A 17454-nucleotide genomic window follows, 5' to 3' on the forward strand; every position below is an offset into this window, starting at 1 on the left:
CTAATACCTCTAAACACAGTACTAATATATCTAAACACAGTACTAATATACCTAAACACAGTACTAATATACCTAAACACAGTACTAATATATCTAAACACAGTACTAATATACCTAAACACAGTACTAATATATCTAAACACAGTACTAATATATCTAAACACAGTACTAATATATCTAAACACAGTACTAATACCTGTAAACACAGTACTAATACCTCTAAACACAGTACTAATACCTGTAAACACAGTACTAATATACCTAAACACAGTACTAATATATCTAAACACAGTACTAATATATCTAAACACAGTACTAATACCTCTAAACACAGTACTAATACCTGTAAACACAGTACTAATATATCTAAACACAGTACTAATACCTGTAAACACAGTACTAATATAAATAAACACAGTACTAATATATCTAAACACAGTACTAATACCTGTAAACACAGTACTAATACCTGTAAACACAGTACTAATATATCTAAACACAGTACTAATACCTGTAAACACAGTACTAATACCTGTAAACACAGTACTAATATATCTAAACACAGTACTAATACCTCTAAACACAGTACTAATACCTGTAAACACAGTACTAATATACCTAAACACAGTACTAATATATCTAAACACAGTACTAATATATCTAAACACAGTACTAATACCTCTAAACACAGTACTAATACCTGTAAACACAGTACTAATATAAATAAACACAGTACTAATATATCTAAACACAGTACTAATACCTGTAAACACAGTACTAATACCTGTAAACACAGTACTAATACCTGTAAACACAGTACTAATATATCTAAACACAGTACTAATACCTGTAAACACAGTACTAATACCTGTAAACACAGTACTAATATACCTAAACACAGTACTAATATATCTAAACACAGTACTAATATATCTAAACACAGTACTAATATATCTAAACACAGTACTAATACCTCTAAACACAGTACTAATACCTGTAAACACAGTACTAATATATCTAAACACAGTACTAATACCTGTAAACACAGTACTAATACCTGTAAACACAGTACTAATATATCTAAACACAGTACTAATACCTGTAAACACAGTACTAATACCTGTAAACACAGTACTAATACACCTAAACACAGTACTAATATATCTAAACACAGTACTAATACCTGTAAACACAGTACTAATACCTGTAAACACAGTACTAATACCTGTAAACACAGTACTAATATATCTAAACACAGTACTAATATATCTAAACACAGTACTAATATACCTAAACACAGTACTAATATATCTAAACACAGTACTAATACCTGTAAACACAGTACTAATACCTGTAAACACAGTACTAATACCTGTAAACACAGTACTAATATATCTAAACACAGTACTAATATATCTAAACACAGTACTAATATACCTAAACACAGTACTAATATATCTAAACACAGTACTAATACCTGTAAACACAGTACTAATACCTGTAAACACAGTACTAATATACCTAAACACAGTACTAATATATCTAAACACAGTACTAATATATCTAAACACAGTACTAATATACCTAAACACAGTACTAATATATCTAAACACAGTACTAATACCTGTAAACACAGTACTAATACCTGTAAACACAGTACTAATACCTATAAACACAGTACTAATACCTGTAAACACAGTACTAATACCTGTAAACACAGTACTAATATACCTAAACACAGTACTAATATATCTAAACACAGTACTAATATATCTAAACACAGTACTAATATATCTAAACACAGTACTAATACCTGTAAACACAGTACTAATATATCTAAACACAGTACTAATACCTGTAAACACAGTACTAATACCTGTAAACACAGTACTAATACCTGTAAACACAGTACTAATATATCTAAACACAGTACTAATATATCTAAACACAGTACTAATATATCTAAACACAGTACTAATATATCTAAACACAGTACTAATATATCTAAACACAATACTAATATATCTAAACACAGTACTAATACCTGTAAACACAGTACTAATATATCTAAACACAGTACTAATATATCTAAACACAGTACTAATATACCTAAACACAGTACTAATACACCTAAACACAGTACTAATATATCTAAACACAGTACTAATACCTGTAAACACAGTACTAATACCTGTAAACACAGTACTAATATATCTAAACACAGTACTAATATATCTAAACACAGTACTAATATACCTAAACACAGTACTAATATATCTAAACACAGTACTAATATATCTAAACACAGTACTAATATATCTAAACACAGTACTAATATATCTAAACACAGTACTAATATACCTAAACACAGTACTAATATATCTAAACACAGTACTAATACCTCTAAACACAGTACTAATATATCTAAACACAGTACTAATATATCTAAACACAGTACTAATATATCTAAACACAGTACTAATATATCTAAACACAGTACTAATACCTCTAAACACAGTACTAATATATCTAAACACAGTACTAATATATCTAAACACAGTACTAATACCTGTAAACACAGTACTAATATATCTAAACACAGTACTAATACCCGTAAACACAGTACTAATACCTGTAAACACAGTACTAATATACCTAAACACAGTACTAATATACCTTAACACAGTACTAATATACCTAAACACAGTACTAATACCTGTAAACACAGTACTAATACCTGTAAACACAGTACTAATATACCTAAACACAGTACTAATACCTCTAAACACAGTACTAATATACCTAAACACAGTACTAATATACCTTAACACAGTACTAATATACCTAAACACAGTACTAATACCTGTAAACACAGTACTAATACCTGTAAACACAGTACTAATATACCTAAACACAGTACTAATATACCTTAACACAGTACTAATATACCTAAACACAGTACTAATACCTGTAAACACAGTACTAATATATCTAAACACAGTACTAATACCTGTAAACACAGTACTAATACCTGTAAACACAGTACTAATATACCTAAACACAGTACTAATATACCTTAACACAGTACTAATATATCTAAACACAGTACTAATACCTGTAAACACAGTACTAATATATCTAAACACAGTACTAATATACCTAAACACAGTACTAATACCTGTAAACACAGTACTAATACCTGTAAACACAGTACTAATATACCTAAACACAGTACTAATATATCTAAACACAGTACTAATATATCTAAACACAGTACTAATATATCTAAACACAGTACTAATACCTCTAAACACAGTACTAATATATCTAAACACAGTACTAATATATCTAAACACAGTACTAATATATCTAAACACAGTACTAATATATCTAAACACAGTACTAATACCTCTAAACACAGTACTAATATACCTAAACACAGTACTAATATATCTAAACACAGTACTAATACCTGTAAACACAGTACTAATACCTGTAAACACAGTATTAATACCTGTAAACACAGTACTAATATATCTAAACACAGTACTAATATATCTAAACACAGTACTAATATATCTAAACACAGTACTAATATACCTAAACACAGTACTAATATATCTAAACACAGTACTAATATATCTAAACACAGTACTAATATATCTAAACACAGTACTAATATATCTAAACACAGTACTAATATATCTAAACACAATACTAATATATCTAAACACAGTACTAATACCTGTAAACACAGTACTAATATATCTAAACACAGTACTAATACCTGTAAACACAGTACTAATACCTGTAAACACAGTACTAATACCTGTAAACACAGTTCTATGTCTGTGGGTGTTTTGTTGCCCCAAACTGAGCCTTGCAGGCAGTAAAGCCAGTAGTGTTATTATACTCTCTCTCTCTGTCTGTTAAATGCTCGCTCGCCCAGTGTGCATCTGACCAGTGAGGAGGGGGCGGGGCTTCCTCTCCCCCCCTCTATCTCTATTCTCTCTATTCTCTCTGTCAGTAGAGTCCAGAGGACGAACGCTTGCTGGCTTTTATTGTGGAGGTTCATTCTTCTCGTCTGATCTTTTCTCCTGTGGACAGACGGACGCTCTTCATCTTCATCATCTTCATCATCTTCATCACCTCCTCCTCCTCAGCTGGGTGTCGGACCAATGGCGGGATGATGGAGACAGAAAGTTGTAGTGTGTCGTGTGATGTGATTGGCTGATTGAACACTCAAAGTTAACGCCCCACTCATGAATTCTTTCCATCGTCACCATAGCGACCGGCGACCTTGGCGGCAGGGGCAGTTTCCACGTTATGTTTTGAGACTTTAAAGCTTGTTACCGTAGCGACCAGGATGCAGGTGTCCATAGCGTGTAATGTAGGCGGAGGCGGGGGGGGCGGTGGCGGCGGGGCCAGCGAGCACCAACTGAAGGAGCGGCGAGTGGTGATGAACACCAGCAGCGCCCCCACCTGTCAGTCAAAGGTCAGGGCAGAGCCGGCAAACAGGCACACCCTGTTAGGCCACGCCCACATGAAAGAGGCCCTCGGTCGTCATAGCAACATGAAGTACAGGTGAGAGAGAGACATCGCATGACCAGACAGGTGTGTTTATATTACGGCTGTAGTTTGGTTTATATTACGGCTGTAGTTTGGTTTATATTACGGCTGTAGTTTGGTTTATATTGTGGCTGTAGTTTGGTTTATATTACGGCTGTAGTTTGGTTTATATTACGGCTGTAGTTTGGTTTATATTGTGGCTGTAGTTTGGTTTATATTACGGCTGTAGTTTGGTTTATATTGTGGCTGTAGTTTGGTTTATATTACGGCTGTAGTTTGGTTTATATTACGGCTGTAGTTTGGTTTATATTACGGCTGTAGTTTGGTTTATATTACGGCTGTAGTTTGGTTTATATTACGGCTGTAGTTTGGTTTATATTACGGCTGTAGTTTGGTTTATATTACGGCTGTAGTTTGGTTTATATTGTGGCTGTAGTTTGGTTTATATTGTGGCTGTAGTTTGGTTTATATTACGGCTGTAGTTTGGTTTATATTGTGGCTGTAGTTTGGTTTATATTGTGGCTGTAGTTTGGTTTATATTACGGCTGTAGTTTGGTTTATATTGTGGCTGTAGTTTGGTTTATATTACGGCTGTAGTTTGGTTTATATTACGGCTGTAGTTTGGTTTATATTGTGGCTGTAGTTTGGTTTATATTACGGCTGTAGTTTGGTTTATATTGTGGCTGTAGTTTGGTTTATATTACGGCTGTAGTTTGGTTTATATTGTGGCTGTAGTTTGGTTTATATTACGGCTGTAGTTTGGTTTATATTACGGCTGTAGTTTGGTTTATATTACGGCTGTAGTTTGGTTTATATTACGGCTGTAGTTTGGTTTATATTACGGCTGTAGTTTGGTTTATATTACGGCTGTAGTTTGGTTTATATTACGGCTGTAGTTTGGTTTATATTACGGCTGTAGTTTGGTTTATATTACGGCTGTAGTTTGGTTTATATTACGGCTGTAGTTTGGTTTATATTACGGCTGTAGTTTGGTTTATATTACGGCTGTAGTTTGGTTTATATTACGGCTGTAGTTTGGTTTATATTACGGCTGTAGTTTGGTTTATATTGTGGCTGTAGTTTGGTTTATATTACGGCTGTAGTTTGGTTTATATTGTGGCTGTAGTTTGGTTTATATTGTGGCTGTAGTTTGGTTTATATTACGGCTGTAGTTTGGTTTATATTACGGCTGTAGTTTGGTTTATATTACGGCTGTAGTTTGGTTTATATTGTGGCTGTAGTTTGGTTTATATTGCGGCTGTAGTTTGGTTTATATTGTGGCTGTAGTTCGGTTATATTGCGGCTGTAGTTCGGTTTATATTACGGCTGTAGTTTGGTTTATATTACGGCTGTAGTTTGGTTTATATTACGGCTGTAGTTTGGTTTATATTACGGCTGTAGTTTGGTTTATATTGTGGCTGTAGTTTGGTTTATATTGTGGCTGTAGTTTGGTTTATATTACGGCTGTAGTTTGGTTTATATTGTGGCTGTAGTTTGGTTTATATTGTGGCTGTAGTTTGGTTTATATTGTGGCTGTAGTTTGGTTTATATTGCGGCTGTAGTTTGGTTTATATTACGGCTGTAGTTTGGTTTATATTGTGGCTGTAGTTTGGTTTATATTGTGGCTGTAGTTTGGTTTATATTACGGCTGTAGTTTGGTTTATATTGTGGCTGTAGTTTGGTTTATATTGTGGCTGTAGTTTGGTTTATATTGTGGCTGTAGTTTGGTTTATATTACGGCTGTAGTTTGGTTTATATTACGGCTGTAGTTTGGTTTATATTGTGGCTGTAGTTTGGTTTATATTGTGGCTGTAGTTTGGTTTATATTACGGCTGTAGTTTGGTTTATATTGTGGCTGTAGTTTGGTTTATATTACGGCTGTAGTTTGGTTTATATTACGGCTGTAGTTTGGTTTATATTGCGGCTGTAGTTTGGTTTATATTGTGGCTGTAGTTTGGTTTATATTGTGGCTGTAGTTTGGTTTATATTGTGGCTGTAGTTTGGTTTATATTGTGGCTGTAGTTTGGTTTATATTACGGCTGTAGTTTGGTTTATATTGCGGCTGTAGTTTGGTTTATATTGCGGCTGTAGTTTGGTTTATATTGTGGCTGTAGTTTGGTTTATATTGTGGCTGTAGTTTGGTTTATATTGTGGCTGTAGTTTGGTTTATATTGTGGCTGTAGTTTGGTTTATATTGTGGCTGTAGTTCGGTTATATTGCGGCTGTAGTTCGGTTTATATTACGGCTGTAGTTCCGTTGGACTCTGACCTGAATACGAGTGTCTATAAACTATAAACTGAGTGTTGAATCATCAGCTGATGTATTTTTAGCTCCTTTGTGTCAAAATGAAGCTTTTTTTAGTTTTTTTTCATCAAACAGACTCTGATGTACTCTGATGTACTCTGAATGTCCTCTTGTGTACTTGTACTCTGAATGTCCTCTTGTGTACTTGTACTCTGAATGTCCTCTTGTGTACTTGTACTCTGAATGTACTCTTGTGTACTTGTACTCTGAATGTCCTCTTGTGTACTTGTACTCTGAATGTACTCTTGTGTACTTGTACTCTGAATGTACTCTTGTGTACTTGTACTCTGAATGTCCTCTTGTGTACTTGTACTCTGAATGTACTCTTGTGTACTTACTGTATGTCTGTATGTATAAACTGAACCGTCTGTTTGACCTTCAGAATTAACCAGAGTGTTTTAATTAAAACTGCTGACGTGTGATTGGTTGACAGATGATTGGTCAGTATCCTCAGAGACCAGGATGGAGGGATGGATAGATGGATAGATGGACAGATGGATAGATAGACAGACAGACAGACAGACGGATGGAGGGAGGGAGGGAGGGAGCGAGGGAGGGAGGGATAGATAGACAGACAGACAGACGGATGGATGGATGGAGGGATGGATGGATGGATAGATGGATAGATAGATAGATAGATAGATAGATAGATAGAGGGATAGATAGACAGACAGACAGACAGACGGATGGAGGGAGGGAGGGAAGGATAGATAGATAGATAGATAGATAGATAGATAGATAGAGGGAGGGAGGGAGGGAGGGAGGGATGGATAGATAGATAGATAGATGTACCACTGAGTGTGTTCATGTGTGACAGACGACTGTAAAAACTGGAGGAATTATAATGAAGTCTGGTTGGCAGCAGGATGTTTCCTCCACTCAGCATCTCTCTCACGCCAACTTCAAACCCACGTCTAACCGACTTCACGCCGACTTCACGCCGACTTCAAACCCACTTCACACCAACTTCACACCGACTTCAAACCGACTTCACACCCACTTCAAACCGACTTCATGCTGACTTCACGCCAACTTCAAACCCACTTCAAACCAACTTCACGCCGACTAAACGTCGACTTCACGCAACTTCAAACCGACTTCAAACCCACTTCTAACCGACTTCACGCCGACTTCACACCAACTTCACACGACTTCAAACCCACTTCAAACCGACTTCACGCCGACTTCACGCCGACTTCACACCAACTTCACACGACTTCAAACCCACTTCAAACCGACTTCACGCCGACTTCACACCGACTTCAAACCGACTTCACGCCGACTTCACGGCGAATTCAAACCGACTTCATGCCGACTTCAAACCGACTTCAAGCCGACTTCACGCCGACTTCACACCAACTTCACACGACTTCACACGACTTCAAACCCACTTCAAACCGACTTCACGCCGACTTCACGCCGACTTCAAACCGACTTCACGCCGACTTCACACCAACTTCACACGACTTCAAACCCACTTCAAACCGACTTCACACCGACTTCACACCGACTTCAAACCGACTTCACACCCACTTCAAACCGACTTCATGCCGACTTCACGCCAACTTCAAACCCACTTCAAACCGACTTCACGCCGACTAAACGCCGACTTCACGCAACTTCAAACCGACCTCAAACCCACTTCAAACCGACTTCACACGGACTTCACGCTGACTTCAAACTGACTCCAAGCCAACTTCACGCCGACTTCAAACTGACTTCACGCCAACTTCATGCCGACTTCACACCGACTTCAAACTGACTTCACGCCAACTTCACACCGACTTCAAACCGACTTCAGGCTGCTTCATTCACTCATTGATTGATTAACTGATTGTTTTGCAGGAATCTTGGGAAATCTGGACTGAGAGTGTCCTGTTTAGGACTGGGTGAGACACACACACACACACAGTATAACACACACTTAAACACAGACACGCACACAGACACACACACACACACACACACACACACACACACACACACACACACTATAACACACGCACAGACGCTGCCATCCATCCAGTCAGTGATGTTCTCTCTGTTCTCTCAGGAACGTGGGTGACGTTTGGTTCTCAGATCTCTGATGAGGTACTCAGCGTGTGTGTGTGTGTGTGTGTGTGTGTGTGTGTGTGTGTGTGTGTGTGTGATGAACACACCATTACTCACCACTACTGGAGCTCTCTACACTGATGTGTGTTCTTCCTCTGGGTGTGTAGATGGCGGAGAGTGTGATGACGGTGGCGTTCGACAGCGGAGTGAACTTGTTCGACACGGCGGAGGTCTACGCCTCCGGGAGGTACAGGACAACCTGTCTGTCTCTCTGTCTGTCTGTCTGTCCATCCTGTCATGTCTTATTGTGAAGGTTTGTGTCTCTATGTCCATCCTGTCATGTCTTATTGTGAAGGTTTGTGTCTCTATGTACATCCTGTCATGTCTTATTGTGAAGGTTTGTGTCTCTATGTACATCCTGTCATGTCTTATTGTGAAGGTTTGTGTCTCTATGTACATCCTGTCATGTTTTATTGTGAAGGTTTGTGTCTCTATGTACATCCTGTCATGTCTTATTGTGAAGGTTTGTGTCTCTATGTACATCCTGTCATGTCTTATTGTGAAGGTTTGTGTCTCTATGTACATCCTGTCATGTCTTATTGTGTAGGTTTGTGTCTCTATGTACATCCTGTCATGTCTTATTGTGAAGGTTTGTGTCTCTATGTACATCCTGTCATGTCTTATTGTGAAGGTTTGTGTCTCTATGTACATCCTGTCATGTCTTATTGTGAAGGTTTGTGTCTCTATGTACATCCTGTCATGTTTCATTGTGAAGGTTTGTGTCTCTATGTACATCCTGTAATGTTTTATTGTGAAGGTTTGTGTCTCTATGTACATCCTGTCATGTTTCATTGTGAAGGTTTGTGTCTCTATGTACATCCTGTCATGTTTTATTGTGAAGGTTTGTGTCTCTATGTACATCCTGTCATGTTTTATTGTGAAGGTTTGTGTCTCTATGTACATCCTGTCATGTCTTATTGTGAAGGTTTGTGTCTCTATGTACATCCTGTCATGTTTTATTGTGAAGGTTTGTGTCTCTATGTACATCCTGTCATGTTTTATTGTGAAGGTTTGTGTCTCTATGTACATCCTGTCATGTCTTATTGTGAAGGTTTGTGTCTCTATGTACATCCTGCCATGTCTTATTGTGAAGGTTTGTGTCTCTATGTACATCCTGTCATGTTTTATTGTGAAGGTTTGTGTCTCTATGTACATCCTGTCATGTCTTATTGTGAAGGTTTGTGTCTCTATGTACATCCTGTCATGTCTTATTGTGAAGGTTTGTGTCTCTATGTCCATCCTGTCATGTCTTATTGTGAAGGTTTGTGTCTCTATAGAGGACTGACGTCTCTGTCTGTCTCTCAGGGCGGAGACGACTCTGGGAAACATCCTGAAGAAGAAAGGATGGAGGTAAAACTAGAGCTACCACGTAAAGACAAGAAGGGACACATTAGTCCAGCAGACAGAGGACAGGAAGTACTTTTACTAGAGAGGATGGTAGTACTGATGTACTTTCACTTCAGTCAGGTTTTGAATGCAGTACTTCTACTTATGGTGTAGAAGTATTATAGTAGTATAGTAGTATAGTAGTATAGTATTATAGTAGTATAGTAGTATAGTAGTATAGTAGTATAGAGTATAGTAGTATAGTATTATAGTAGTATAGAGTATAGCATTATAGTAGTATAGTAGTATAGTAGTATAGTAGTATAGTAGTATAGAGTATAGTAGTATAGTATTATAGTAGTATAGTAGTATAGTAGTATAGTAGTATAGAGTATAGTATTATTTTAGTATAGTAGTATAGTATAGTAGTATAGAGTATAGTAGTATAGTATTATAGTAGTATAGTATTATAGTATTATAGTAGTATAGTAGTATAGTATTATAGTAGTATAGTATTATAGTAGTATAGTAGTATAGTAGTATAGTAGTATAGTATTATAGTAGTATAGTATTATAGTAGTATAGTAGTATAGAGTATAGTATTATTTTAGTATAGTAGTATAGTAGTATAGTAGTATAGAGTATAGTAGTATAGTATTATAGTAGTATAGTAGTATAGTATTATAGTAGTATAGTATTATAGTATTATAGTATTATAGTAGTATAGTAGTATAGTATTATAGTAGTATAGTAGTATAGAGTATAGTAGTATAGTATTATAGTAGTATAGTATTATAGTAGTATAGTAGTATAGTATTATAGTATTATAGTAGTATAGTAGTATGGTAGTATAGTAGTATGGTAGTATAGTAGTATAGTATTATAGTAGTATAGTAGTATAGTAGTATAGTATTATAGTATTATAGTAGTATAGTATTATAGTAGTATAGTAGTATAGTATTATAGTAGTATAGTATTATAGTAGTATAGTAGTATAGTAGTATAGTATTATAGTAGTATAGTAGTATAGTAGTATAGTATTATAGTAGTATAGTAGTATAGTATTATAGTAGTATAGTAGTATAGAGTATAGTAGTATAGTAGTATAGTATTATAGTGGTATAGTAGTATAGTAGTATAGTAGTATAGTAGTATAGAGTATAGTAGTATAGTATTATAGTGGTATAGTAGTATAGTAGTATAGTATTATAGTGGTATAGTAGTATAGTATTATAGTAGTATAGTAGTATAGTATAGTAGTATAGTAGTATAGTATTATAGTATTATAGTAGTATAGTAGTATAGTATTATAGTAGTATAGTATTATAGTATTATAGTAGTATAGTAGTATAGTAGTATAGAGTATAGCATTATAGTAGTATAGTAGTATAGTAGTATAGTAGTATAGTAGTATAGAGTATAGTAGTATAGTATTATAGTAGTATAGTAGTATAGTAGTATAGAGTATAGTATTATTTTAGTATAGTAGTATAGTAGTATAGTAGTATAGTAGTATGGTAGTATAGCATTATAGTAGTATAGTAGTATAGTAGTATAGTAGTATAGTATTATAGTATTATAGTAGTATAGTAGTATAGTATTATAGTAGTATAGTATTATAGTAGTATAGTAGTATAGTAGTATAGTATTATAGTAGTATAGTAGTATAGTATTATAGTAGTATAGTAGTATAGTAGTATAGAGTATAGTAGTATAGTAGTATAGTAGTATAGTATTATAGTGGTATAGTAGTATAGTAGTATAGTAGTATAGTAGTATAGAGTATAGTAGTATAGTAGTATAGTAGTATAGTATTATAGTGGTATAGTAGTATAGTAGTATAGTAGTATAGTATTATAGTGGTATAGTAGTATAGTATTATAGTAGTATAGTAGTATAGTATAGTAGTATAGTAGTATAGTATTATAGTATTATAGTATTATAGTAGTATAGTAGTATAGTATTATAGTAGTATAGTAGTATAGTAGTATAGTATTATAGTAGTATAGTAGTATAGTAGTATAGTATTATAGTAGTATAGTAGTATAGTAGTATAGTATTATAGTAGTATAGTAGTATAGTATTATAGTAGTATAGTAGTATAGTATTATAGTAGTATAGTATTATAGTAGTATAGTAGTATAGTAGTATAGTAGTATAGTATTATAGTGGTATAGTAGTATAGTAGTATAGTATTATAGTAGTATAGTAGTATAGTATTATAGTATTATAGTAGTATAGTAGTATAGTATTATAGTAGTATAGTATTATAGTAGTATAGTAGTATAGTATTATAGTAGTATAGTAGTATAGTAGTATAGTATTATAGTGGTATAGTAGTATAGTAGTATAGTATTATAGTAGTATAGTAGTATAGTAGTATAGTAGTATAGTATTATAGTAGTATAGTATTATAGTATTATAGTAGTATAGTAGTATAGTATTATAGTATTATAGTAGTATAGTATTATAGTAGTATAGTAGTATAGTAGTATAGTATTATAGTAGTATAGTAGTATAGTATTATAGTATTATAGTAGTATAGTAGTATAGTAGTATAGTATTATAGTAGTATAGTATTATAGTATTATAGTAGTATAGTATTATAGTATTATAGTAGTATAGTATTATAGTAGTATAGTAGTATAGTAGTATAGTATTATAGTATTATAGTAGTATAGTATTATAGTATTATAGTAGTATAGTATTATAGTATTATAGTAGTATAGTAGTATAGTATTATAGTATTATAGTATTATAGTAGTATAGTAGTATAGTATTATAGTAGTATAGTAGTATAGTAGTATAGTATTATAGTATTATAGTAGTATAGTAGTATAGTAGTATAGTATTATAGTAGTATAGTAGTATAGTAGTATAGTATTATAGTAGTATAGTATTATAGTAGTATAGTAGTATAGTATTATAGTAGTATAGTAGTATAGTATTATAGTAGTATAGTAGTATAGTATTATAGTAGTATAGTAGTATAGTAGTATAGTATTATAGTAGTATAGTAGTATAGTATTATAGTAGTATAGTAGTATAGTAGTATAGTATTATAGTAGTATAGTAGTATAGTAGTATAGTATTATAGTAGTATAGTAGTATAGTAGTATAGTATTATAGTAGTATAGTAGTATAGTATTATAGTAGTATAGTAGTATAGTATTATAGTAGTATAGTAGTATAGTATTATAGTAGTATAGTAGTATAGTATTATAGTAGTATAGTATTATAGTAGTATAGTAGTATAGTAGTATAGTAGTATAGTATTATAGTAGTATAGTAGTATAGTATTATAGTAGTATAGTAGTATAGTATTATAGTAGTATAGTATTATAGTAGTATAGTAGTATAGTAGTATAGTATTATAGTAGTATAGTATTATAGTAGTATAGTATTATAGTAGTATAGTAGTGTAGTAGTGTAGTAGTATAGTAGTATAGTAGTATAGAGTATTTTCACGGTGTGGTATTAGTGGTTTCTGTGTGTCTCTACCAGGAGGTCCAGTTATGTGGTGACCACCAAGATCTACTGGGGAGGACAGTGAGTGCTACGCTTCATATATATATAAATATATATCTATATCTATATAGATATAGATATAGATATACAGTATATGTGTGTTGTTGACACTGTGTGTAGTAAAGTGTGTGTTTGTGTGTTTCCAGGGCGGAGACAGAGCGAGGGTTGTCACGGAAACACATCATCGAAGGTAAACATCTGTTAAACTTTAACGGTAGAGGACAGACGGACGGACACTCCCAGCAGACGTCCTCTGAGGGTCAACATGTGGACACGTCCCCGTAGTGTGAACTCGTCCCCGTAGTGTGAACTCGTCCCCGTAGTGTGGACAGGTCCCCGTAGTGTGGACTCGTCCCCGTAGTGTGGACTCGTCCCCGTAGTGTGGACTCGTCCCCGTAGTGTGGACAGGTCCCCGTAGTGTGGACTCGTCCCCGTAGTGTGGACTCGTCCCCGTAGTGTGAACTCGTCCCCGTAGTGTGGACTCGTCCCCGTAGTGTGGACTCGTCCCCGTAGTGTGGACTCGTCCCCGTAGTGTGGACAGGTCCCCGTAGTGTGGACTCGTCCCCGTAGTGTGGACTCGTCCCCGTAGTGTGGACAGGTCCCCGTAGTGTGGACAGGTCCCCGTAGTGTGGACTCGTCCCCGTAGTGTGAACTCGTCCCCGTAGTGTGGACAGGTCCCCGTAGTGTGGACACGTCCCCGTAGTGTGAACTCGTCCCCGTAGTGTGGACAGGTCCCCGTAGTGTGGACACGTCCCCGTAGTGTGGACACGTCCCCGTAGTGTGGACACGTCCCCGTAGTGTGAACTCGTCCCCGTAGTGTGGACAGGTCCCCGTAGTGTGGACACGTCCCCGTAGTGTGGACAGGTCCCCGTAGTGTGAACTCGTCCCCGTAGTGTGGACACGTCCCCGTAGTGTGAACTCGTCCCCGTAGTGTGGACATGTCCCCGTAGTGTGGACACGTCCCCGTAGTGTGAACTCGTCCCTGTAGTGTGGACAGGTCCCCGTAGTGTGGACACGTCCCCGTAGTGTGAACTCGTCCCCGTAGTGTGAACTCGTCCCCGTAGTGTGGACTCGTCCCCGTAGTGTGGACTCGTCCCCGTAGTGTGGACACGTCCCCGTAGTGTGAACTCGTCCCCGTAGTGTGAACTCGTCCCCGTAGTGTGGACTCGTCCCCGTAGTGTGGACTCGTCCCCGTAGTGTGGACTCGTCCCCGTAGTGTGGACACGTCCCCGTAGTGTGAACTCGTCCCCGTAGTGTGGACTCGTCCCCGTAGTGTGAACTCGTCCCCGTAGTGTGGACTCGTCCCCGTAGTGTGGACACGTCCCCGTAGTGTGGACACGTCCCCGTAGTGTGGACTCGTCCCCGTAGTGTGGACACGTCCCCGTAGTGTGAACTCGTCCCCGTAGTGTGGACAGGTCCCCGTAGTGTGAGCTCGTCCCCGTAGTGTGGACTCGTCCCCGTAGTGTGAACTCGTCCCCGTAGTGTGGAAACGTCCCCGTAGTGTGGACAGGGCTACTGGTGTTATCAGTGTCCTCTGTGTCTCCAGCGCTCATTTAAACCCTTTCAGTCCGTCTCTGTTCGTCCTTCAGAAGGTCGAAACGTGTCCAGATGACTCAGAGAGACGACGGAGCTGTCAGCACATCAGAACCTCCACAACACAACAGACTAGATTCAGCTGAAACACACATTCTGCTCCTTCCTGTCAGCAGCTTTTCACAATAAATCTCCTGAAACAGAAGTCAAGGAGAGTTCCTCACCGTCAGCGTTTAACCAGATATTCACCTCATCTAGAGGGACACGTCTCTGTGGTGGTTTAGAGTCTCTTTGTGGTTGTTTAGAGTCTCTTTGTGGTTGTTTAGAGTCTCTTTGTGGTTGTTTAGAGTCTCTTTGTGGTTGTTTTGTGTCTCTTTGTGGTTGTTTAGAGTCTCTTTGTGGTTGTTTTGAGTCTCTTTGTGGTTGTTTTGAGTCTCTTTGTGGTTGTTTTGAGTCTCTGTGGTTGTTTTGAGTCTCTTTGTGGTTGTTATGAGTCTCTTTGTGGTTGTTTTGAGTCTCTTTGTGGTTGTTTAGAGTCTCTTTGTGGTTGTTTTGTGTCTCTTTGTGGTTGTTTTGTGTCTCTTTGTGGTTGTTTTGAGTCTCTTTGTGGTTGTTTTAGTGTCTTTGTGGTCGTTTTGAGTCTCTTTGTGGTTGTTTAGAGTCTCTTTGTGGTTGTTTTAGTCTCTTTGTGGTTGTTTAGAGGCTCTTTGTGGTTGTTTTGAGTCTCTTTGTGGTTGTTTTAGTCTCTTTGTGGTTGTTTAGAGTCTCTTTGTGGTTGTTTTGTGTCTCTTTGTGGTTGTTTTGTGTCTCTTTGTGGTTGTTTTGAGTCTCTTTGTGGTTGTTTTAGTGTCTTTGTGGTCGTTTTGAGTCTCTTTGTGGTTGTTTAGAGTCTCTTTGTGGTTGTTTTAGTCTCTTTGTGGTTGTTTAGAGGCTCTTTGTGGTTGTTTTGAGTCTCTTTGTGGTTGTTTTAGTCTCTTTGTGGTTGTTTAGAGTCTCTTTGTGGTTGTTTTGAGTCTCTGAGTCTCTTTGTGGTTGTTTTGAGTCTCTTTGTGGTTGTTTAGAGTCTCTTTGTGGTTGTTTTGTGTCTCTGTGGTTGTTTTGAGTCTCTTTGTGGTTGTTATGAGTCTCTTTGTGGTTGTTTTGTGTCTCTTTGTGGTTGTTTTGTGTCTCTGTGGTTGTTTTGAGTCTCTTTGTGGTTGTTATGAGTCTCTTTGTGGTCGTTTTGTGTCTCTGTGGTTGTTATGAGTCTCTTTGTGGTTGTTTTGTGTCTCTGTGGTTGTTTTGAGTCTCTTTGTGGTTGTTTAGAGTCTCTTTGTGGTTGTTTTGTGTCTCTTTGTGGTTGTTTTGTGTCTCTTTGTGGTTGTTTTGAGTCTCTTTGTGGTTGTTTTAGTGTCTTTGTGGTCGTTTTGAGTCTCTTTGTGGTTGTTTAGAGTCTCTTTGTGGTTGTTTTAGTCTCTTTGTGGTTGTTTAGAGGCTCTTTGTGGTTGTTTAGAGGCTCTTTGTGGTTGTATTGAGTCTCTTTGTGGTCGTTTTGAGTCTCTTTGTGGTTGTTTTAGTCTCTTTGTGGTTGTTTTGTGTCTCTTTGTGGTTGTTTTGAGCCTCTTTGTGGTTGTTTAAAGGCTCTTTGTGGTTGTTTTGAGCCTCTTTGTGGTTGTTTTGAGTCTCTTTGACGTGTATGTGTGTGTGTGTGTTGCAGGTCTGCGTGAATCTCTCTCCAGGTTACAGTTGGACTACGTGGACATCGTCTTCGCCAACAGGAGTGACATCAACGCTCCGATGGAGGGTCAGACACACACACATGTATTTACTGTGCGTTGCGTTGCATGGCTGGATTAATCTGGATCACTACGGCGGTATGAAACCAACAGAAACTGTGTTTTAGTCACAATCAACGGATCAAAAGCAAACATGGAGTCTGGTCAGTTTGGGCTATGCTAACATCGTAGCTATGCTAACATCATAGCTATGCTAACATCTTAGCTATGCTAACATCTTAGTTATGCTAACATCTTAGCCATGCTAACATCTTAGCTATGCTAACATCTTAGCTATGCTAACATCTTAGTTATGCTAACATCTTAG

General features: G+C 36.6%; 1 protein-coding gene across 2 annotated transcripts in view; it reads left to right on the forward strand.

Moving 5' to 3' along the window:
• Window positions 1-3835: 3835 nt before the first annotated feature.
• The window catches only part of LOC141760351 (voltage-gated potassium channel subunit beta-3-like), a 19873-nt gene continuing 6254 nt past the window's right edge, over window positions 3836-17454 (forward strand). Inside the window, exons 1-8 of one of the 2 annotated variants that reach the window (XM_074623060.1) lie at window positions 3836-4584; window positions 8719-8762; window positions 8927-8964; window positions 9093-9172; window positions 10291-10335; window positions 13816-13860; window positions 13986-14029; window positions 17069-17155. In XM_074623060.1, the coding sequence (XP_074479161.1) occupies window positions 4367-4584; window positions 8719-8762; window positions 8927-8964; window positions 9093-9172; window positions 10291-10335; window positions 13816-13860; window positions 13986-14029; window positions 17069-17155 (601 nt within the window). In that variant the 5' untranslated portion in view covers window positions 3836-4366. The remainder of the gene's footprint in view (window positions 4585-8718; window positions 8763-8926; window positions 8965-9092; window positions 9173-10290; window positions 10336-13815; window positions 13861-13985; window positions 14030-17068; window positions 17156-17454) is intronic. The other variant, XM_074623059.1, reaches the window with a different exon arrangement.

The sequence above is a fragment of the Sebastes fasciatus genome, chromosome 22 (assembly GCF_043250625.1).
Source record: "Sebastes fasciatus isolate fSebFas1 chromosome 22, fSebFas1.pri, whole genome shotgun sequence".
Lineage (NCBI taxonomy): Eukaryota > Metazoa > Chordata > Actinopteri > Perciformes > Sebastidae > Sebastes > Sebastes fasciatus.